Below are 24,971 nucleotides of genomic sequence, written 5' to 3' on the forward strand. Positions count from 1 at the left end.
TGTACCAGCAGAGAGTTATTTTTTGTATAAACTGTTGCCTTAATTTTCAGTAACTTTTTAATGTAACTTTTCAATAAGAAAATATTCTTTTTTATAGTGGTATAAGACATTTCCATTTATCTGACAACTTAATTTAAATAATTACAATATGCTAAGCTATACTTGGAGCTGGAATGCATGGGAGGAGTTTGACTCGCTGGTCAAACTCCTCCCATGAGTTCTGTTTTAATTTGATTGCCAGATATTTTGTTTTTGTCACTGAAGACAACTTAAGGAATTCTTAAATTCTTGGTCTTGTTGAATTTCAGACCATGGTTAGCTTCCAGTAGGCCTTAAAACTGAAAATCAGTAGGATTTTTGCATTCAAATTTCCTAACAAGATTTTCTATACTCAACATTTTTATCTACTTGTGTTCCTACATATTCCATACACTTTCAATATGAATTCAATGGTAAGTTGACAATGTTCTCATCCCAGTGATCTGGGACAGTTTGTGAAATTCTAATTGTCTGATGCCTTCTATGAGAGACTTCTTCAACTCTAAGCTCAATGGTCTGGGATTTGGTTGATGAGAAATTCTGTTCAAAAATTGTGAGAATCTTCTATGTAGTCTAAGATATCTTTATTGAAAATCAAGATGACTTAAGATGACGTATTTCACGAAAGAAAATACAACTATTGGTGGCTTATAATTAGGGATGTCCCAATACATTAAAAGTATCGATACCAGTATCATGATTAGTTTTAAAGTATCGGGATTTGTATTGATCTTAAAGTATTGATACCGACCAGTATTGGCATTGGGTATCAAAAGTGGAAATCTTGTCAGGTGTCCTCCAAATGACAGTAGGCAAGTGTCAATGGCTTTTGACAATTTGAGAACTTAGCTTTTGATAATCCAGTAAGAAAGCAGATTAGGCTCATTTATTCATCTGATCTTTGCTTTGATCAAACCTGCTCCTGTATGATCCAGCATATGCTCTCCATCTCTGGACCAATGTCTTAATTTATTCTGTACAAACTTGGCAGGATGGTTACGTATATAGACTCTGAGATTGATGTGTCTTAATGAGAAAAGTACAGTCTTGTTTAGGTCAGAATTTGTTCACATGTATATCCAGACAAATTGGAGTCCAAAGAAAAAGTTCTTCACAATTTATATTTATTGAAAAGGATAACTCTTTCTTACTATGAAGATTTGGATGTTATTTTATAAAGCAAAGTTAGAGTGATATTGCCTTGTGTATTGCATATACTATTTTTGCCCTATCTTAAGAGAGATTCGAGTTAAATTATTCCTGCCATTTATTTACATTTGGTTAATTTTTTCCTCTGACATTCATAACATTTTGCAAAAATCAACATAATGTCATAAATTTCAAATGTGATTTGATATGTATAAAGTGAAATAATTATTATTGAAGTGGGTCTAATTATTAAATAAAATAAATGATCTGAGATAAGTGCAATTTATGTAGCACAACAATACATCCAAAGTTAAGTCGAAACTTGATAGAACTGAATCAGAATATGAAAATGGTGCATTCTTGCTAATCCAAACTAATTATTGCATGGGGTTGTTCAGATTAGCTGGATGACATGAAGAAAAGGTAGTCAAATAAGACCACATACATTTAAAAACTATATTGTATTTGGTATATATATTTGTGGTATTCCGTTTAATTTTCAAGGAAGTGTGTGTTAAATTAATATGAAACATCATACACACTCTTTCAGCAAAATATGTATTCCAATTTTATCATTAAATTTAAGCAAATACTTGTTAAGCATTCAAGTATAATGACATCAAAAGAACATACTTATAAAAACATTCTAAATTTAGGATTTCTGCTAATGTTCTGTAACAATTGATGCCTGATGTAAGTCCCTTAAAGAGGCCAAAAACATTCATTTTTATGATTTCAATATACAGTATATTATTTTGCTGGAAGAGTGTGTAGTGTTTTATATTAATTTGTATACAATCTAGCTTTTGGAGACTTGTGAAGTATATACTGCCTTGCAAATCAGTGGTTTTTCATAATTTTTTCTAGCTCACTAACCTTTACATTGCATACCCCTTACTCCTTATCACAGGAGAGAGCAATTAGACTGGGCAAGAGAACATTTTAACTGAACTAAGGATCAACATTGCACTATTCTTTATAGACAAGTCTAAATTTGCCCTGAGAAATGGCAGATGTATGCTGATTTAGAGAGAATCTGATACCATATATCATCATCTAAACATGATCGGGATTGACTCTTGGAGAGGGAGCAGTATTAGGGTATAGACAATGGACAGAAATATCCTTGACAGTCATACTGACCTCTATGAAGTTCCAGCAGGTTCACTGGCAGCTCAGAATTATGGGGACAAGATCCTCAGGTTTCATTGTTAGATCATATGCTAGGCAGTAAGTGAAAGTTTCCTTTTTATAAGACAATAATGCTTGACCCCATGGAGCCAGACTTATCATCCAGTAGCCGGAAGCGAATGCAAATTACCCATATGGAGTACCCTACTTGTACACTGGACTTGAATCTGATAGAACATGATTGGAATGCCCAAGTATGTCTTATTTCATTTCTCTCTCCACCACATCATAACATCCAGGAACTGTGCATTATACCCTAAAATAGGAATGGTAATTATATTAATTACTCTCCTTGACACCCTGATGCAACATGAGGCACCACTGCTAGGCCTGCATTGCAGTTAGAGGTGACCATACACATTACTAACTTTCAAAACACTTAAGTTCCAGCAGAAAAGAAACTTTATCTTTCAGCATGTAAACACTTTTATAATTATGTATTAAATTTATTTTTTGGACTATTTGATCCAATAAGTCTCTTTTGTTTATGTATGCCTCTCATGTTCATTTCTTTACCATGAATGGTTTGTGTTAAAATAAAAGGATACCCTTACCCTACTTAATATTATGTGAGATAAGCAGTTGGTTTACTTACCCTATGTAATATTATCAGTTGGTTGTTTTTATCAATATATATAGTAATCCCATAGTGATTATAATAAACAGGTTTTGCTGTATTATAAATCATATATTAACTAATGTATTTGGATGTCATTAAATAATTTCTCTCACAGAAGCTATTGTTTAATGACTGCCATTACCTTCCACTAAAGCCGTTTTCTTTCTTTTTTTTTATTTTTGTAGACATTAAGACATTAACCAATATTTTTATTCTGTAATAAGCTTTCCTTGAATTGGAATTTCTCTATAAGGAAATAGTAAATGAATATTTTTCTCTTAAAATTTTATTTTATAATGAACTATGAACAAATACTTAGATGTTTCACTATGTAAATCATAAAATATTTCCACGTGTTATACAAAAGTTGTGATAATTGAAATGTTTTTTATTTACTCATAAAATTTGTTTTTTTTTCATTGATATTAAAATTTTAAAATAGCTTTTATATTTTAAATAAAATACAAAATCTATATTATTAATATCTTTGTGATTTATTTTAAAGTGTATTTGAATGCAAATAAAACAGTGAACTTTATTTTATAAATGATTTTCAAATTTTGTTTGTAATTATTTTCCTAATTTTATAATTTGTTTCTGTTTTTAGTTGCCCTTATTTACATAGAACAGCTGGAGATACTGAACGCCGTTATCATCTACGGTATTATAAAACAGGTATATGTGTGTATGATACAGATGCTAGGGGATACTGTGTGAAGAATGGTCCACACTGTGCATTTGCTCACGGTATTCATGATTTACGAAATCCTGTATATGATGTTAGGGAATTACAAGCAATGGAAGGTGCTGAAGAAGGACCAAATGGTACCTCGGGCCCTAATAATTTAGATAAAGAAAGAAATGCATTAAATGAAGATCCAAAATGGCAAGGTAAATTTATGTTGAGTATTTTAATGAATTTTTAACTAATGATATTAAGATATCATTAAAATGCTCAGTATTGTCATGATATATGAGCAAAGTTGTTATCTTTTTTACACCCATTCTGTTGATATTGATATTGTTTGAGAGCCAATCAGTCTTTCTGTGTAAGTTTTGGATGTTATTTCTGTTTTTGTCTGACATTTCTAATTATTAATTTTTAAAGCAAACTGCTCTTTCTGAAGGACTCCCTTTTCTGTGTAAAATTTTTATACAGAAAGGAATTTCATTCGTATCTCATTTAATCTATTTGACAATGGCAATGGATTTAGACTGGATAGAATCAGCATAGATTTAGAGTATTCTTGAAAAATTCTTCATGTTATATGTATTTGATTTGTTTTAATAAATTATGAAATTTAAGCTATGGCATTGTTTTCAGTTTTGCATGATATTTTCTATAAATAAGATAAATTTTAGATTTATTTTATAAGGGATTAATATGTGAAGCAGCCAAGTATATGAGATATTGTCAAAGCCAAGTATATGAGGTATTGTATATGAGATATTCTCTGTAGTTTATATGCAATAGGTTGATTTCTGAGCTGCTTATGTTTGTCATAAAATAATTGAATCAATGAAAATAATTATTCCTTTTTCACAACTGTTGATTGCTTTGCAGTGACCATATTTGTGCCAGTGCCACCAAGGTAGACCTGGATAATTTTTCAGTTGTGAATTTTTGTCTATAGAGCAATGAATAGTGTTTGGTAAATTGGATGATTTTCAAGCTGGTATTAAATTGTGAACAAGTGTTTATTATATTTGGTTTTTCCACATTCATGAACATGTTTTTTATTCTGAAACTAGGTGTTTATACTTTAGCTATCCTTATGTGGTGATCAAATGCTATTAAATAGCTGCACATCCTAATATTATTAATGAGTTAATGAGGCTTTCTCTCTGTAGCTTTTATAGTATTGTAGTCATATCAAGAATCTATACTTTAGTGGTATTGCTGGGTAAGGTTTGGACACAAAGCTTCCAATTCCAGTTCCTCAATTTTTAAATTCCTGGCTTTTCTTCTTTTAAGAAGCATATGTATACCTAATTGTTATGTATTATTATTAATACATGAATACAGTGGCGCACTTGAGATTTAATCTTGGGGAACCGAGTTAAACAGATAAAAAAAACTTTTTAATATGAATTCAATAAAAGTCCCAGCTTATATCATGGCTAATTCATTATTATAGAAATAAGAGGCACAGCACAGTATAAATAACAAAAGGAATATTAATTAAGTAATGATTTTCAGAAAACTTTGTAGTGTTTCTTTCCTTTTTTTGAAGGGGAGTTGGCCCCCATCTGGATGACTATTGCATGAATATGTATTAATAATAGTAAACCTTGTAAAATGGTAAACGATACTATAAAAATTTCATCAGTAATGTATGAATCATTATGCTACTTTTAGATTTATACCATATATTTGAATGCAGGCATACCTTAATTAACGAAGAGGATGTGTTCCACAAATTTGCTTTGTTAGGTGAAACTTTGTTCTCCAATGTAAAAGTACTATGGTTTTAATAGGAATACATTCTTACATAAAGAAAATGAAAGACTTATTTTTGAAAAAAGGAAAGCTTTATTAAATATTACATTTCAAACATGATAAAATCACAATGTTTTAAAATAGGAATTTAAAGTTGATTGTTTATGCTTGTTTTTTCTTTCATTTAACAATTACCTGTACAGATTTATTGCTATTAACACTGATAGCTTAACAATAACACTTCTTCCTAAATCATGATCATTTTCAATGTCATTCAAATGTCTTTTGAAATCTTTGGTTGTTAATACTTTTTTCAGTACAGATTTTTTTAAATTTCATCTTTATTTGTTTTTTTGTTTTGTTGTTTTCTCTAAATCTTTCACTGAAAAACCATTATCTTTTGCATTTAATAAATTTCATACATCCTTTTTGTTCACATTTTCAAACCTATTGATTGAGCCATTTTCATTTCTAGTCTATTGAATGTTATTTTCTTCTTCTAGTACAATTTATTCTTTTCTTCATACCTTATTTATTGCATTACACCACACTGAAACACACGTTATGAACTGTAAGCAATGACTAAATTACTCCAATGATGCAAAACTGCTAAAACAGACACACTTATAACTTAGAGTATGTGATGAGTTGTGGTCATTAGGCAATCAGATGACTTCCTGATGTTGATCTTGAAATTTTAATATATTTACGTTAAATGGGGCTGGAAATTGTGGCCTTCATTATATTGAAGTTTCGTTATCAGAGGTAATGCCTGTACAGTAAATTTTCAATTTTAGCAGAAATTCTTAATTTGCAGTCGACAAATCTATCCAGTGTCACTTAGAACATACATTATATAATAGATGGCAAAAACTGTAATAAAAGCAGAAGCTGTTTAGCTTTAATTATCTTTTAAAATGAACATAAAGAATATATGATAAAAATGCAAACCATCTAAGAACCATTCAGCTTACAAGGTTTTTCAATTTGTAAAGAAACCTTTAACAATGAATTAACCATCTAAGTTGAGAACTTGCTTTATAAGATAAAATCCATCCAATAAACAAAGCATTAATTATAAGTCAAATGAATTACTATATCTGTATCTTAATGGCTTTTTTCCTTTGTTTTTTATATTTAGTGATATTACTATAATGAAAATTCAATATTGGTTATAATAGTAATATTAAGAACAGATATTATGCACTTAATACTGAGAGAAAAGTTATACAGCCCAAAATTATTAAAATAGGTATCTCTTACAACACAGTTTCACTCTACCACAGTTAGAGAATTTGAGAAATCATCCATACAAATTTTCACAATTTTTAAGAGCAAACACTGTTGTTCAATATTTTTGTATTCAAGTAAGCATGTGTGTTGTCTCAAATTAAATACCACAGAGCAGTTAAATTTCTAAATTATTTAATTTAATTACAATTTTTATTAAAATTAATTAGAGATGATGCCTAACACCTCCCTCTAGTGATAATGTTATTTAGAGATTAAGAATAATCGCAAATCAATAGCCCTGTGTAATCCAGTAATTGTTTTGCTTGTTATTCTGTATTTAGTAAAGTTCATTTAAACATTTTTAGGTAAGTGTTGTTAAACATTTTTTTAACTAGATAAGTAATCATTCTTAAAAACAATGTGATATCTCAGTACTCAAATGCAAATTCTAGGAAAAAAAATGCTTGGTACTCGACTGAACAAATGTGATCCACTAGAAAAAATTTTCGATTAATAACATATTTTTATTTTGTCATCCATGAAAAATTTTTTATGATAAAAATAATTAAAATAAATGAAGATATTGCTGATATTTCTGATCAAGATTGACAAAAAAGCTCAGATGATGATGATGATACTTTGTAAAAAGAAAACACCCTCGTTTAACTAAAATTAATATTAATGCATAGTTATGATTGTTAGTTAATTATTGATTGGAAATAAATTATTGATTGCTGTAATAAACATATTTCTCTTAGTAATGAAAAAGAATAGGATACTTTTGTTAACTTCTGGAACCTAACCTAATAAATTAGTCTTTTGTTTTGTATATCATGGATTCGCATTTGTATAGCAAATTTTTTGGAACATAATTACCATATTATATGAGGGATACCTGTATTTTCTTATGATTTTATGTTGAGATCAGAATTGGCATATTTTTTACCAACTTCAACTCGATAGACCTGATCTATAGTTCATTTCAAATTATCTTATTCTCTGAACTTCGAAAAGTGATAATTAGCAAGAGAGTCATCGTTATTACTTACATTAAAAAATATATGTACATTTCATAGTTAGAAATAATTACATTTAAATGTCTAAATATGTTTTTTATGTACATATTAAATTTATATTTATTATGGATACTATTATGTTTTTATTTAAAGTAAAATTAGATACATATACTAAAAAATTACTTCTTTATTTTATAAAAATAAAGAAAACTTTTTTAAATAATAGTAAATATAACTAAATTTTTTAATTTTCAGATACTGTTTATGTATTAGCAAATTATAAAACTGAACCATGTAAACGACCTCCTAGATTATGTCGACAAGGATATGCTTGTCCTCAATTTCATAATAATAGAGATCGTAGGAGAAGTCCTAAAAAGTACAAATATAGGTAAATGAAAATGTATACTTATGTTAGTAATGAAATAAAATAAGTTAATTTCTCAAAAATAGATCAATTTTTTAAATATTTTATTGTGATTTTTTTTGTAGTAAATGATATATACTGTATTTTCTCAATTAAATCCCAGAAAGATATTTTTAAAATGTATGTATCCCAAGGTTTTTCCAAAGCCGGGATTTATTACATTGCAACATTTAGAAAAGGACAAGAAATACCTTAATTACTTATACATTTCCAGAACAATCAATACTATTAATTGACTTTATTTATGGATTACGACTAACACTTGAAATAATTACTATCTTCATAATTCAATTCATTATTTTCCAATTCAATAATTACATTGTCATTTGTGTCTGTCTGTTTCAATGTTGTTGTAGAAATCAAGATCTTGACTACCATCTTCTGGTTTAAAATCACTATCTCTTTCCACTTAGAGTTTTCTTGAAAACCCTTTGACTTGATAAGCTCTTGACTTATGAACTTGATCACAACTTTTCTGGGCTTAATATTTGACAATATTTATAACTTTATTTTAGAAAATTCTTGAGTGAACCTTGGAGTAGAAAATCTTGTCTGGCTGTAAATATCTTCATGAGGTAGAATTTTAGTTAAACTTTTTACTTTCCATTCTAAACTACATCACCCTATACCAAGAATGGGAAACTTTTGGCACACGTATAAAATGTAGCATGCCAACAACTTTTTTCTTTCATGTAACCTATTGGGACCTTGAATAAGTTCTTGCTGTTTTTTCATGAAAATTAATGCTTTATTTTAAAAAAGTTGTAAAAAACATGTCACTGAAAGTATTGTCCATCGCTAGCCACTACTTTCTCTTATCGTTCTGGCAGCATTTGAATTTCACGTCGGAAAAACGACGTGTCTTTTGAAGCTATCCAAGAATCGACCCATTTTTTGGCATCTTCATAAGAATGGAAGTGCTGCTCAGCCAGGCCATGTGCCATCGATCGGAACAAGTGATAATCGGAAGGGGCAATGTCTGGTGAATACGGCGGGTGGGGTAAAACTTCCCATTTAAGCAGTTTCCAAGTAGGTTTTCACTGGTTGTGCAACATGTGGCCGAGCATTGTCATGTTGCAAAATCACTTTGTCGTGTCTCTGCTCCTATAGTGGCTGTTTTTCCTTCAATGCTTGGCTCAAACGCATCAACTGTAGACAGTAGCGATCTCCCATGATGGTTTCATTCAGTTTGAGCAGCTCATAATAAACTACACCCAGCTGATCCCAACAAATGCAGAGCAGAAGCTTCAAACTATGGATATTCGGCTTTGCCAACAATGTTGATGCATGGCCGGGCTTACCCCACGATCTTCTATGCTTAGGGTTATCGTAGTGTATCTGCTTTTCATTGCCAGTCACGATACAATGCAAAAACCTTTTTTTTTTGCTGTTGTTCACACGTGAAAAGATGTTGTTTGACATCTCTCGGCTTCAACTCATATGGCACCAAATGTCCTTGCTTTTGAATCATTCCTAATACTTTCAGGCATTTCAAAACTGTTGTGTGATCAACTCCTAATGATTCTGCAAGTTCAGCTAGTGTCTGACATTGGTCTTCATGAAGTAATACTTCCAATTCTTCATCTTTAAACTTTTTTGGTACACCAGAACGTTCTTTATCTGCAACATCAAAATCATTATTTTTGAAGCGTCTAAACCAGTCTCTGCATGTTGTTTCCAACAGAGCATGGTTGCCGTAAGTCTCAACAAGAATTCTGTGTGCTTCAGCAGCAGATTTTTTTGAATAAAATAGTTCAATAAAATTCCCTGCAAATACTCCTTTTTTGGGATGAAACTCGACATATTTAACAGTAAGAAAAAAAAAAGTTGTTTACACTTTGGCAAAATGACACATACTGAATTTCAAGGTCGCTTATGCTACTTTCTTACAGATGTGTCACCATCATAAACTACATGCATGCAGTTCTGGTAACAAAATCTGTTGGAAAACAGCAAGAACTTATTCAAAGTTTAACTTATACTTTGAATAAGTTCTTGCTGTTTTCCAACAGATTTTGTTACCAGAACTGCATGCATGTAGTTTATGATGGTGACACATCTGTAAGAAAGTAGCATAAGCGACCTTGAAATTCAGTATGTGTCATTTTGTCAAAGTGTAAACAACTTTTTTTTTTCTTACTGTTAAATATGTCGAGTTTTATGCCAAAAAAGGAGTATTTGCAGGGAATTTTATTGAACTATTTTATTCAAAAAAATCTGCTGCTGAAGCGCACAGAATTTTCTCGCATGCCAACTGAAATTTTTGGAAGTATATTATTTAGCATCTTTTAGCATATTAGCATCTCAAGGTCCCAATAGGACTTTTCTTAAAAATTATATAGCCAACATTTTTTTGTATATTTTTTTCATGTTTCATAAGGTTTCTAAAGTGTGTATATATGTGGATATTCTGAATATTGGAAAAGGTTTTCTCAAAAGATGCTAAATAATATACTTCCAAAAATTTCAGTTGGCATGCGAGAAAATTCTGCATCATAGATTTCGTAATTTTGATATGCACACTTTGGATTGCCCACTTTACAATTTAGTGCTTCAACATGTTTTTCATACTTTTCAACCCAGGAATCAGGAATCACTTTTATCAGTACCTTTATGTTCTGAAATTTATTTGAAGACTGGGGATTTAATCAAGGAAATATAATGTGTATATGTATATATATATATATTACATAATATCAATCAATTATTAAGTTTCTGCTTTATGAAAATATTCATGAATTTATTAAAGCAATATGAGATGGTTTGATTTTAATTGTGTCTATATAAACTAAGTATTAAATATCGCTCTGTATATTCAATTTTAGATCTACTCCATGTCCTAATGTTAAACAAGGTGATGAATGGGGAGATCCGGCTAACTGTGAAAATAGTGATAATTGCCCTTATTGTCATACACGCACAGAACAACAGTTTCATCCAGAGGTTAGTACTATTAGTAATTTGTATTATTATTATGTTGGGTTAAGTGAGATATACTCGGTTAACACCGGTGGCTGTGTACTATGCCGGACCAAAGTCAAGGCATAGTAACCAAAACAGAAATTAAAGAAGTGTATCAGTGTGTGTGTGTCTGTATTCAGGAATTTTCTCACAATATGACATGTATTCAATATAGTGGCCTTCTGTAGTGTGATGTATGTGTTTCTATTCAATTGTAATGTGCCCAGGCTTTTGTGTAGTGTGTGTGGTATGACACCTGTAGAGGAGAGAACAACAGGTACAATAAGCACCCTATCCATCCTCCACAGATGTCTTATTTCCTGGCGAGTTCTGTGTACTTGCTAATTTTTTCAGTGCATGCATTTTGTATATTGTGAGTGTTTGGAATGGATATATCTATAATGTATGTGATTTTATTGTGTTTGTCAATGAGTGTGATGTCTGGTCTGTTGTGGTAAATTGTTTTATCTGTGATTATGGCTCTGTCGTAGTACATTTTGTGCGTGTTGTTTTCCAATACTGTCTGTGGAATGTATTTGTAGTATGGTTTGTGGATGTCTACTAATTTGTGTTTCTTTGCAAGCTCTTGGTGTATTATATTTGCTATTTGATTATGTCTGTGTAAATAATCTGTCTGTGCCAAGAGCTTGCAACCAGTGGTGATGTGTTGTATAGTTTCTGGCATGATGTGACATTTTCTGCTTGTGTCATTTGTGAGTGTTGTATCTTTGAGTATGTGTTTTCTGTAGTTTTTAGTATTTATGACCTGATCCTGTATGGCAATCATGAATCCTTCCGTCTCCCCAAAGAGGCATCCCCGAGCTAACCAGCTGTTTGACGCAGTTTTGTCAACAAAATCCTGGGCCAGATCATAAGGATGCCTGCCATGGAGTTCCTTTTGAGCCCACGATTGCTTAATGGTGTCTATGCTTTTTATATGTTGTGTTGTGTCCATATGATGTGAGTGTAAGTTTAATGGTGTGTTATTTGAATCTGCTAGAGTTACTGCTTTATGTAATTGTGATGTTTCTTGTTTAATGTAGAAAAACTCTTGCAGTGACTGTATTTGTTTGTAGTGAAGGTTAACTATGTTAATTAGGCCACATCTGCTATCTTTACATGGAAGGGTTAATCTTTCTATGTCGGATTTAGGATGATGTTGTTTATGCTTAGTAAGTGTTGTTCTTGTTTTCCTTTGGAGTTGCTCAAGATCTGTGTGAGTCCAATGTATAACTCCAAAAGAATATGTGAGTACTGGGATGACATATGTGTTTATTGCTTTAACTGTGTTTTTTGCATTAATGTGTTCTGAAAATAGCATTTAATCTACTTTGGTATTCTTTATTTAATCTTTGTTTTATTTGTATATGTTCTGTTAGTTTAGCCTGTTGGAATCCTAAATACTTGTAGAACTCGCCCTCTTCCATGGATTCAATAACATCTCCATTTCCAAGTGCAAAATCTTCTTTCTTCAGGATTTCTTTTTCTATGTGAAGTGTTTTGCATTTGTCTAGGCCAAATCCATTTGTATGTCCTTGGTGTATGAATGTGTAATTTGTAGGAGTTGATAACATTGTTTTTGTGTGAATGCATAAAGTTTTATGTCATACATGTACAGTGTACATGAGATATAACAGTGTAAACTGTGTTGTTTTTTCATGTCTGATATTGTAACCATATTGCGTGTTGTTTAACATGTTGGATAATGGGTTCAGGGCTAAGCAGAACCAGAGAGGACTCAAGGAATCTCCTTGAAAAATTCCTCGCCTAATAAATATTTGGTTTGTTTGTATGGAAGTGTTATGAACCCTGAGATGTAGTGTTGTTCTCCAGTGCTGCATAATGTTTTGAAAGAATGCAATGAGTGATGGATGTATTTTGTACATGTGTAGAATATGTAGCAGCCAACTGTGTGGAACACTGTCAAATGCTTTTCTGTAGTCTATATATGCCATGTGTATGTTTCTGTGTTGTTTGTGTGTTTGCCATAGAATGACTGAATCTATGAGTAACTGTTCTTTACATCCCGTGATTTCTACAGCAACCTTTTTGTTGTTCTGTAAGAATGTTGTGTTCTTCAAAATGTTTATATATTTTGTTTGCAATACAGGATGTCAATAATTTGTAGTGTGTTGGGAGACATGTAATTGGTCTGTATTGTGTGGGGTCTGTGGGATTGTTGTTTTTAGGTTTCATGTAGGTGATGCCCTGAGTAAGAAAATTTGGCATGTCTTGTGGATTGAAGATGATGTGTGTTAGGTGTTTAGCTAGTTCCTGGTGCAGTGATGTAAATTTTTTGTACCAGAAATTGTGAATGTTGTCTACACCAGGTGTCTTCCAGTTGTGTGTTCTGTTAACAGTGTAGCGGATGTCATGTACGTTTATTTCAGCACAGGGCATAGTTGATATGTTATGCAAGTTTTTGTTCTCCTCCTCGATCCAGCCTGCATCAGTATTGTGCGTAACAGCACTGCACCAAAGAGAAGACCAATAAGTTGTGAGTTCTTCTTCTGTTGGTCTGCCACTATGCTGTGTATCAGTGCTTGTTTTGTTACCAATTTGTCTGTAAAAGAGTTTTTCATTGTTTGTAAATATTTATTTTGTTGTTTTTCATAGTGTACATGTTTTGTATCATTTGAGTCTACATGCTTTGGCTGTGAGTTTTTGTTTTAGTGTATCAATGTATTCTGTAATGTGTGTATTCTTGTTTTGTGTGTTTTTATTTTCTTGTTTTTAAAAATATTCAAAAGGAGTCAACATGTTTTCTCCAACATTTTTTTTTCTTCCAAACCTAAAGTCTAAAACACTTCCTGTATGTTCTCTTCTTTGGTCTGGCTCAGCTGGTCTGCTATTATTTTAAATTTTATTATTGTCAACAAACACTAGTGACAGAACAAGTTCTACATTAACAGCCTTGTCCTCTCTATTAGATTACTGCTTCCCAAAGCTGGATATATGCTATTAAATAACACTAACAAAACCTTCAAAATATACCAGCAAATATAATTTACTATAAATATAATAAATAGAATCTGTGTCAGGTCAAAAATGTTTGATAGAATTAGAATGCTAAACGTTTGAATTTAAATATTTTAAAAAGGTTGGAACTGTAAATATTAGAACAAGTATACAATAAAAATCACACCTAGGTGTTAACATTAATGTTAAAATGAAAATAAAAATTAACGAATACATTTTTAAAATAAATCTTAAGTGAATTAATTGGTTACTTATTTTTTATTAATATTATTGGGATCATCGAAAAAGGACTGCCAAGCATGTGAGATGTTTGCCTTTTCTTTAAAATTGATACATTTTCCTCTTTAGCTTGGCTTTAAAAATTTCAAGAGGAGCTAAAATTTTTATTTGATCAGTACAAAGGATGCATCTAATGAGACTGGCTTGCTATAGTTTAGTATATATTGCTAGGGCAGTGGTCTGCTTTTTGTTTTGTATATATTTATGCTCCACCATCTGTTTTTTAAGGGATTTCTTGGTTGAACCAATGTACCCCAGATCTCTATGAAATCTGTTCTTTCTCACAGGTATACTATACAACTACCCCAGTGTGTTGTATGTGTTAATGGCATCTTCGCCATTTCTTAATAATTTATAAACTGACAGGTTATGCCTGTATGTTATTGCCCACACACTCTATTAGTAGCAATTTCTTTGTTATGCAATGTTCCACAGTTGCTAACACATCTATGGACTCATAGAATTGAGTTCACTCTCAAAATTTAATGGGTCGATTTTGATAAAACTTTGCTAATTTCTATTAATTGTGGTGGAGAACCCAAAAATATAATGAGGGTTTATTTAAATGTAAATAGAAGGTCCATGACTTCATTTTCAATATACAGAGGTATTAAAGCAGGGTTTTCCAATGGAGTTGATGAAAGTTTGAGGAGGACACTAAAAGTTTACAAATATAAAAAAGTTATTTCAAAATATTTAAAATTTTACACATTTTTTTTTTTTTTTGCTCTGAAATAAATGTAGGAAGATGTCATAGATTCTTATATGTATAATATTGTATAATATACAGTATATTATATTTAATGGGGTTGAAGGAAAAATGTTTTCCTTAAAATGGGGTCAATATGTGAAAAAAGTTGGGAACTTTCGTATTAAAGTGAGAATGTCTGTGTTCTCTGATGCAACTGGGCATGCCTAACAGAATTTATGCCTAGAGATCAAAATAAAAACAGCATTGTGTGCACCTAATGGAAAATAGGCATGAAAAACAAACAAAACACAAGAACAAAGCAATTGATGGCGAGACATGATCTTTGCACTGACCAGGTACAGAGATACAATCCTTGCAATTGCTGACATGGAGAGGCGATCCAACAATAAAGTAATTGATGGCAAGTGCTTTGTTCTTGGATTGCCTCTCTATGTCGGCAAGTGCAAGGATTGTCTGTCTGTACCTGGCCAGTGCAAGGATCATGCTTTCCATAGCCAGCAGGTACAGTACGTGAATTGTCTCTTTTATGCCTAACAAGTGCAGGGATCACTTCTTTCTTTCCAACTTTGCCTCAACTCTATTGTAATACAATACAAAGTCACACAATGTCCTAGTTAATAAATAAAATAATAAGTAAAATATTTTTAAAATGAAAAAATTATTTTGTTGCCTGGTAATTTAAATAAAAATGTAATTAATAGTTTATCTTCTTTACATGGTATCATGATTTTATCATAATTTTTTACAGAATTATTTAACAAAAGTGCAATCTACTTTATATATTTACTTTGATAACTTGTTGTCAGATTTTAAATTGAATGTGTTATGATGTTGTATTACATATATCCATTTCATTCTATTTCTATAATTCAATTCTATTTATCAAAATAATCAGCATACTAGTAGTACAGTGGACCCCCAATATAATGTGCATGTCGGGCGGGAAACAACACCCGTGTTATAAGGTGAACCGCGTTATATCTAGCAGCGCGGTGTAATGCAGTTCACCTCTACTTTCGCAATAATGTCAAGCTTTTCTTTTACTCATCATGCATACAATAATTAAACACTATTCAAAATACATGCAGGAACTCAATATATACACAATTACTCAATACGCAGTAACAATAAAATGTGCTGCTCACTAACGCTGCACGGACCTGTATAAACAAGTTTGAACTTATTGCGTCGCGAACATCACCCACGCTATAATCGAGTGCGCGGTATAGTGAGCAGCACTATAACGAAGGTCCACTGTATTTTTATTATATCAACTTAACTGAATGCATTTAACTGAAATGCAACAGGCTGATTTTGTAAGCACCTTTAATTGACAAAATAACTAATTTTAAATTTACTGAGAATAAGAATTCAGTTGCTTTTAGTTGCATTTCAGTATTGAAGCTCTTTTTTTTTGTTGAACATCCTTGGAAATATTGTGTTAAATATTCTAATTCAGATTTAGTCAAGTAATTATGCAAATCTTGTTAAAGGACAAAAGAGAAAGGATAAACACACATTTGACCTAAAAAATGTTAGTATCATCCCAAAATATTTTAAACCAAGGTTAATAAATTAAAAGAAAGTTGAGGATATTAATGTCCTTTTGAATTATGTACCCTCATTCACTATTTATTTTACAACAGTCTTATTTCTCAAAGTAGCACTGAGGAAAGTCAGAGATTAAGTAAGGTAGATGATGAAGACTTCTTTGGCATTTTTGACTATGTACAGTATGTATAATCATTAAAACGATTTAAACCAATTTACTAGAACTTGTAGAACACTGTTATGAATTTATTGAAAAATTATTTAAAGTCCAATATTTATTCAAGTAACTTTATTCACTTTGTTATGTGCAAATAAATTTTCAGTACAACAGTAGTTTAACCAAGAAATACTGTTTCAGTATTTTCATAAAAATTATATACTTAAATCTATTTAACAATAGACTATGTAACATTGTATTTAAGTAAAGAAAGCATTATATAGTACATCATTATCAATAATATAGCATTTTTTAAATTAAAAGGAAAACCATAAATGTAAAATTTAACAAGCTCTTTTTTAACATGCTCTCAGTACAAAACAGCCAGAGAACGCTACCTTCAGCAACAAATATCTTCAGATGACCAAATTTTAGGAATATACTAGATGAGAATGGACAAATTCAACCTACAATGGCATATCTGAAGGCAATAAACTTACTTACAGAACTCTAGGACATACAACAGAAAAACAATGACATATTAACCACTCAGCAGTGAGCGACGAATATATTTGTCAAGGGCGATCGTGTGGCAGTGGTGAAGGACGAATATATTCGCTAAATTCTTTTGGGGGTATCGCCAAAACTAGCCAAAAATTACCGCGAAAAAAAATTCACATAAAAAATGAATTATGTAACAATAAAAAAAGACTTTTCTTTACTAGACATAACTGTTTACAAAATCTTTTTCCAAAATGGTAATGAGAAAAAAACGCGTGAAAAAATACTTTAAAAATTTCCCACATTTCTTCTCCACAACTAAGTGGTAGCGCCACATCTGACTGTTCCACTGTTGAAAGGTTGAAAGACTCAAGACAGCATACAACAACATAGCTGACTAGACCTGGCACTTTTTGGCCTACCTAGGCCCTCGTGCCACAAAATCCCAAATCCAACCAATCAACAAGCTGGTTTTTTTTAGTGGCTTAGATCACTGTTTCACTGATCTTTCTGAATTGAATGTGTTTTTGTCTAGTTACTAAATATGGTGTATTAATAACACTGAAACTAAGAGTATCATATTACATCATTAAAAGAATAAAATAATTGATAATTTGCTGATTGTATCAACTATTAGTTTTACTGATTGCCATTTCCTTAAAAAAAAATAGGAGCTGTCTAATTAATTTCTTAGTATTTATATATTTTTTAACAATAAATTTACTGTTATTAATATTAATGTTTTTTATATTATAAATACTAAAATTATATTATAAATATTTTCAGATTTATAAATCAACTAAATGTAATGATATACTTCAAAATGGTTATTGTCCACGTGGACCTTTTTGTGCATTTGCTCATGTAGATAGTAAGTGTTGTTATTTAATTGTTAATTTAATTTACAATATAAATTTTTATTTTCTCTAAGTTCAAAGTATATGAAATAAAGATATAATTTTAGTTTGTTGGATATTATGATCTTTTATTAAATATAATTATTGACAATAACAATAACAAGATTCTACTGTACACATACATGTGCAACAAGTCTCCACCACTTAATGTTATATATATATATAAAACATTAAGTGGGGACTTGTTGCATGTGTATGTGTACAGTAGAATCTTGTTTTTTAATGGATTATGGAACAATGGATTTTTTCCCAGGTCCACCAAATCAATGTAATTTTACCTCCTTTTAGCAGATCCGTAGTTCAGAATAACAATTTTTTTAGCCCCGTCTAATGTAAAGTTTGCATTTTTTGAACATTTAGTTAATATTTGAGTGTTTCTAGGAATTTACACAGTTTCATGATGCACTTGTTACATCTGTGATATGTATAGTTAAAGAATTGTATGAATAGAGGCAGCTGATACGATTTGAGGAGAAACCACCTTAGGCCAGAATATTCAACTAATGAATATTCTGGCCCTAGTTGGTCCAAGAGTACTGCCAAAATTTTTTAGATGATTAATTAACTAACTAAAAATTGTGGATGACATAATTAATAATATATTGGCAAGGTATGCAGAAATTACAAATTTATATTCCATTAAAATTTTTTTTTTGTTCTTATTTTTGAATAATTAAGTAATTACAGGGTGGTTATAATTAAAGTTGCCCTACTTAGACCTGTATAGAGCCCATTCTTGTTGACATATTTTCATGAAACTTGGTATATACATTATATGACCATGGGGAAAGGAAAATGCAAAAAATATTTAGTTTAAATTTCTACCACTGGGTGAAAAAACATGAACAAGAAACATCAAATGAAAACACACAAAACGATTTTATTCATATTTGTTCAATGTGCAATCCACCTGCGTCAATCAAATGTTCAAAGCACTTTACAGCATGTTCAACAGTAGCCCAATGGATTTCTTGAGGAATTGGGATTTCTTGAGCAACATGGCATGTTATGCTTGCTTTCAATTCAGGCAGAGTCCATATACCTCCACTTCAGACACGATCTTTCAGATATCTCCACAATCAAAAGTTAGAAGGATTCAAGTCTAGAGAACGTGATAGGCATTCAGAAAACTTCTCGAAATTACCCGATCATCTCCAAATTTGTCATGAAGCAGTTCCTTCACTTGTTGAGCAGTATGCGGTGTTGCCCCATCTTGCATGAAACAGTAGTCTCTAAACATCCTCGTTCTTGTAAAGCAGGAATGACGTGATGCAGCAGAAATTTGTGGTAACGGGCACCTGTTACAGAACACCTTTTCTTGGGCCTTGAGGTGTGATCTCCTCAAAGAAAAAGGGGCCAAGAATGAAGTCAGAAGTGAAACCACACCAAACAGTGATGTAAGCAGAGTGCAGAGGCTGATCATGCACATTATCAGGTCTTACAGTACCCCATATGTGACAGTTCTGAGTATTCACTGCTCCATCTAGGTGGAAATGTGCCTCATCTGACCAGAAAATGTTCCATGGCCATGCATTGTCAAACAGCTATTCTGGCCAGAAACCACCAAGCAAATTCTGTGTGTTGTTCTGGATCTTGAGGGTGCAGCTTTCATAACACATGGATCTTGTACGGATACCACTGTAAAATGGATCGCATAATTTTTTGAACCATAGACCAAGGAAGAGACGAAATCACATGACACTACTCAAGCACTTGCCGAAGAATGTTGGGAAGTGTTTGCTCTGTCAATCACAGCAATGGCGACTTTCTCCACAATTTCATTTGAAATCCTTTTCCGATCTCTTCCTGGCAATACACCCAACTCTACAGTATCTTCAAATTTGGTAATCATCTTTCTCAAACCATACCCCAACATAGGCCTATTCACAAGCCTTTCAAGCGTCGATATTCTTGCAGTGCAGCTGAATTATGACTACTGTTCTGATAAAATAACTTTACCAGTATAGTTTGATTTTCTTCTGTAAAGACACGAGGGTTATAATAATAATAATATGGTTATAATAAGAGGTGACAAGGTAACTTGTATAATGTTCTAATAAAGTTGTTTTGTATGACTTGCAACCTATTCAATACAAAAGAGGAAGCTGTGTCCCATATGGAAATACCATATTGGAATTTCGGTTTCATACAAGCATGATATAAATGCAAAACAGTCTCAAAATTTATGTAACTCATTATTCTTTTCAGTATTCCAATAAATTTAGATAAAGACAGTGTTAGATTATTTATATGATTGTTTCATCATAATTGACAAGACTATGTCTTGTTTATAAAATCGTACATCCTGCTGTCTTATCGGCTTAGAGGTATGAAGGAGTACATGTTAGGAGTTGAAATTTGGCACAAAGTATTAGGTGCCCAAATCATGCGTGCATAAAAAAAACCAGACATGTAGGTAGTCGGGGCCGAGAACTGAAACACAATAAAATACAAAATGGCGACACTCTCTACAAACAGGCAGTAGTGTGAGATTTGCACATGCATTGCTGGTTGGTAAGTTGGAAATATGAATATTGTGAAATCGAATTTTGACAAACACATCTTTGAAAAAAACCCATTTACCTGTCCCGTGTTATTCCCCACATATTTCTGGTTGCCGCGTGCTAACCTCGACTGATTGACCGGAGATATCTCATTTCATCATTGAAACTTTTTGAAACCAGATGGTGCGTCATTATAATTTTATATTAAAACTAACTTCTGAAATAGAATTATTGTTTCTTTTTACATTTATTAATATATATATATATTTCATTTGTGCAAAATAAAAAAAATAATTGCGAATGACACAATAGCCACCATTATTTTTTCAAAAATGGGAAATTTTTGCATTGACAAAAATTTAACCTGGGGTGTGGTGCAACGGAGAGAAATTTCAACATTCGATAGGTTAATTTCACCAAAAATGCATTGTGGATGACCTCATGGTCGTGGCTGTGGCTGGTGAAGTTTGAATGATCACGCTCAAAACCAGCAATACCAAAGATGATTGGAGAATGAGAACAAGACCTGCCATGAATGTTGAATGCCACTCAGTAGTGAGTCTCCGAGATAGTCTTGTCCCAAATACGGCCTTGCTGTTTTACTTGTTTATCATTAATTTCAATACCTAAATATTTTACAGTATTAACTCTTTGAATACATTTATTATTAATTCTTACTTGTATATCATCTAAATTGACTTTTTTGTTTTTATTTGACAAACAGATATATTTTGTTTTATTCTAAAGTTATTATTTTTCATATATTTACTTAATTTAGCCAGTAATGAATTTATATTATTTTCAGTTAATTGAAGATTCCAATCTGCATAGGTTATAACAATATCATCTGATACAATATATTTTTGGGAATAGTTTTTAATATAAAATTGTTTACGTAAATATTAAAAAGTAAAGGGCCCAGAATGGATTCCTGTGGGACACCTTTGTTCACTTGAAAAGGTTTTGATATTGAATTTTTTATCTTAACATAGTACATACAGTTTGATAAATATGATATTAGCCACTCCAATGGCACTCCTCTCAATCTGACTTTAAACAATTTGTGTTTTAATATCTTGATATCCATGCTATCAAAAGCCTTAGTCAGATCGATAAACACTGCCATTACAATATATGAATTATCAAGACCATCAATAATATGTTGTTTAAGATGAGTTAAAGCATCAATTGTAGAGACCTCTCTTTTAAAACCACACTGGTTATTAGATATTATATTTATTGACAAATTCAAAAAATCTTTTATAGAAAGCCATTTCAATTATTTTAGTTATACTCTGAATGATAGTAATTGAACGATAGTTCTCCAAGTCCTGTTTAGATCCTTTATTTTTAAATATTGGTATTACAAGATTGTGTTTGAGCTTCTCCAGGAACCTCTCACACTTGAAGGATTTATTAATTAAATAAGGTAATGGTAATGCAATAATATGTGCTATTTGTCTTAAAATAAATATATTTAACTTAGTCAGAGTATTAGCTTTTACACTCATAATATAATCAAAAATCTCTTTAGGAGAAGTTTCATCTAAAACAAAAGAATCAACCATACCGCATGAAGAGGAATGTGAGAAAGAATTAATTTTTAACCGTGATGTGACAAAACCTCTCATCTGTCTATAGTGATCAGCAAAAATATTACTTATTTTTTCTTCATTTTGAAAAAGTTTTCTATTATACTTCAACTGATTAATTTGTATGTCATTAACTACATTGATAGACAGACATTTAATCTCTTGCCAAACTCTATCAAGGAACGTATATTAGAGAATTGTCTGTCATAATAATCTACCTCTTCTTTCCTAATTTTATTTCTAATATCCTTGGATAGCCTTCTCACTTCTGTTAATATTTTTGCATTCAATCTCCTGAAATACAACACTTATTTAATTGTTTAAACAACCTCTTCTTCTGGCTAATTAACTTTATTGTATCGCTTGAGATAATTTTTGCCAAAAATGCCTTTCACTTTATCTTGGTTTTCTTATTTAAAGTTGTTATGAGAAGATATTTATTAATAAAAATCTGCAGGATATCCTGAAAGTAATCCACCAATTGGTCAACAGAAAGATCTGAGGAATAATAGTAATCCTATGCAAAACAAGCCGACAGTGCATTACGTAAAATATGTGTTGACATATTATTTATTTTCCTACGTGTTTTTAACGAATTACCACCCATTTCCGCATCTTTCCTTGGGAGAAAGAAAACAATAGGCGTATGATCTGACAATAAATCCTGATGAATTAAAAATTCTGACTCACTAATATTTGTTAACCCAAAGTCAATCAAGGAGTGAATATCTTTATCAAATCTGGTCGGTTGCCTCCGATCAGCCAAAAGTGATAAATTTTCAGAAAAGCAAAAGTTTGACAAGTCACTAGTACTTAACGCCAGTAGTTGAATGACATTGACTACTGGCTTTTTAAAGGTTACTAATTTGCATGGCATCTGCTGCATGTGCCATTTTTTCACGTAGTGGTAGAAATTTGAACTAAATATTTTTTTGCATTTTCCTTTTCCCCATGGTCCATATAACATATATACCAAGTTTCATCAAAATATGTCAACAAGAATGGGCTGTACACAGGTCTGAGTAGAGCAACTTTAATTATAACCACAAACTTTTTAAAAATTAGAACTTTTTTCAGAAATTGCCGTCCCAGATTTCTGCATTATAGGACGCATGCGCAATGTTTTTCACAAGTTTAAATTAATATTCTAAGTTTTGTATTGCGTTTCAAACGACTAACACTACTCTTGTTCTCTGCGCACTATAAAGCATGCGTGATGTTGTTATGCGTGTTTTAATTCTAATGCTTTATATTTTAAATTATAACCACTCTGTACATTCTAATTAAATTACAATTAAAAGCTTATATTTAATTTATTTTCAATGAAATTTGATATTAAAGATGAGCAGTGTTAGTCTTTCAAAAATCTTGATAATTAGAATTAATGTAAAAGTAATTAAATTAGAATAAATAAAGCATGTGTGAAATAAGTTCAGGTAGTAAATATAATGTTTCTAAATAATTTAACTAGGTGTTTTCTCATATGATATAAATGCAGAAAAGAATGTTTCTAAATAGAATTAATTGTAATAATTTAATTAAATTCATCTCTGATTACAATAATATATTGTGTCATGGTAATGTATTGATTGTTCTCAAGTTATAAATAATCTATTCAAAAAATTCATATTTTCAGTTTTATTATCATTAAAATATTTTGTGTTTAATAAAAAAAATTATACACTTTGCAGAAGAAATTTCTGCTATTCGAGACTTAGGACCTGATAATACAACAGATTTAGCAGCAATTTTATCAAGTGCATTGCCACCAAGTGTAGTTTCTACAAGCAATTCAAATGAATATTCTCAATCACAGTCATCTCCTGTAAGTATTAATTTAATATAAATATTTTTGAAAGGATAAAACTAAAATTTAATTGATAAGTTTTGATTGTGTTTTATATGAAAAATATTAAAAATATTTCGTTTTGTAATTTTTGTTAAAAACATTTATTATTAAATTTCAAATATTTACATAACTTAAGAAATTAGCTTCCAAAAATAAAATGAAAACAAAAAATGTAATATTTAGTTTTTACTATCAAAATTATATAAAATATTATTCATTATACATTTCACTTTACAGAAAATCTTAAATTTTAGTTTTATTTGTGCTAATGTTTAGATTATGTATAATTTAGATGTTATAATCTATTGGAAGATGTGTAAAATAAAAGTTTAGAGTTTTACAAATCTTACTTATTGTTACCATCATGAGTATGTTTGTTTATATATTTTTCTGATCAATTGCAGGAATCAAATAAAGATAATTCTCAAAACAAAGATCAACAACAAACAAATCAAGATTATCATATGCATTCGGTATCTAATTCACAGGTTTGATTTTTGAATATATATATATATTTGTACTGTAAAAAAAAAGATTGCAAGCTTTGTATAATTTTTAAAATAAATATTATATTTAGAATACTAGAGAGATGGATATCTATTCAACATCCAGTCATCCACTGCCAACACCAATAAGTCGTCCTCGTTCGTATAGTTCTTCAACAAATCATTCAGGTGACTCTTTGCCTCAGTATCCTAAAGCACCTGGTTCTGAACGAGAAGATAAAGAGGTGATTTTTTTTTTTTGTATAACAATTGTTAATTCTAAATTTGTTATTATTCAAAAAATAACCTAGTCATTAAATTAAATTATTTATATTAATTATGCAAGGTCATCCAAGGGCTGTAGATTAAT

At 31.0% G+C, this 24,971-nt stretch overlaps 2 protein-coding genes across 5 annotated transcripts in view; both read left to right on the forward strand.

The window, feature by feature from the left end:
- LOC136983773 (histone H3.3A) overlaps nt 1-24,971 on the forward strand; it is a 235,384-nt gene that overhangs the window by 142,782 nt on the left and 67,631 nt on the right. The gene's annotated exons all lie outside the window — the stretch shown is intronic.
- Nucleotides 1-24,971, forward strand: part of unk (RING finger protein unk) — a 93,824-nt gene that overhangs the window by 26,282 nt on the left and 42,571 nt on the right. For all 4 annotated transcript variants that reach the window (XM_067280604.1, XM_067280603.1, XM_067280606.1 and 1 more), the window contains 7 exons: nt 3,606-3,889; nt 7,943-8,078; nt 10,940-11,057; nt 18,041-18,125; nt 23,959-24,092; nt 24,521-24,604; nt 24,694-24,846. In XM_067280604.1, coding sequence (XP_067136705.1) covers nt 3,606-3,889; nt 7,943-8,078; nt 10,940-11,057; nt 18,041-18,125; nt 23,959-24,092; nt 24,521-24,604; nt 24,694-24,846 — 994 coding nt within the window. The remainder of the gene's footprint in view (nt 1-3,605; nt 3,890-7,942; nt 8,079-10,939; nt 11,058-18,040; nt 18,126-23,958; nt 24,093-24,520; nt 24,605-24,693; nt 24,847-24,971) is intronic.

Source organism: Centruroides vittatus, unplaced genomic scaffold, assembly GCF_030686945.1.
Source record: "Centruroides vittatus isolate TY-2023 unplaced genomic scaffold, ASM3068694v2 contig_885, whole genome shotgun sequence".
NCBI lineage: Eukaryota > Metazoa > Arthropoda > Arachnida > Scorpiones > Buthidae > Centruroides > Centruroides vittatus.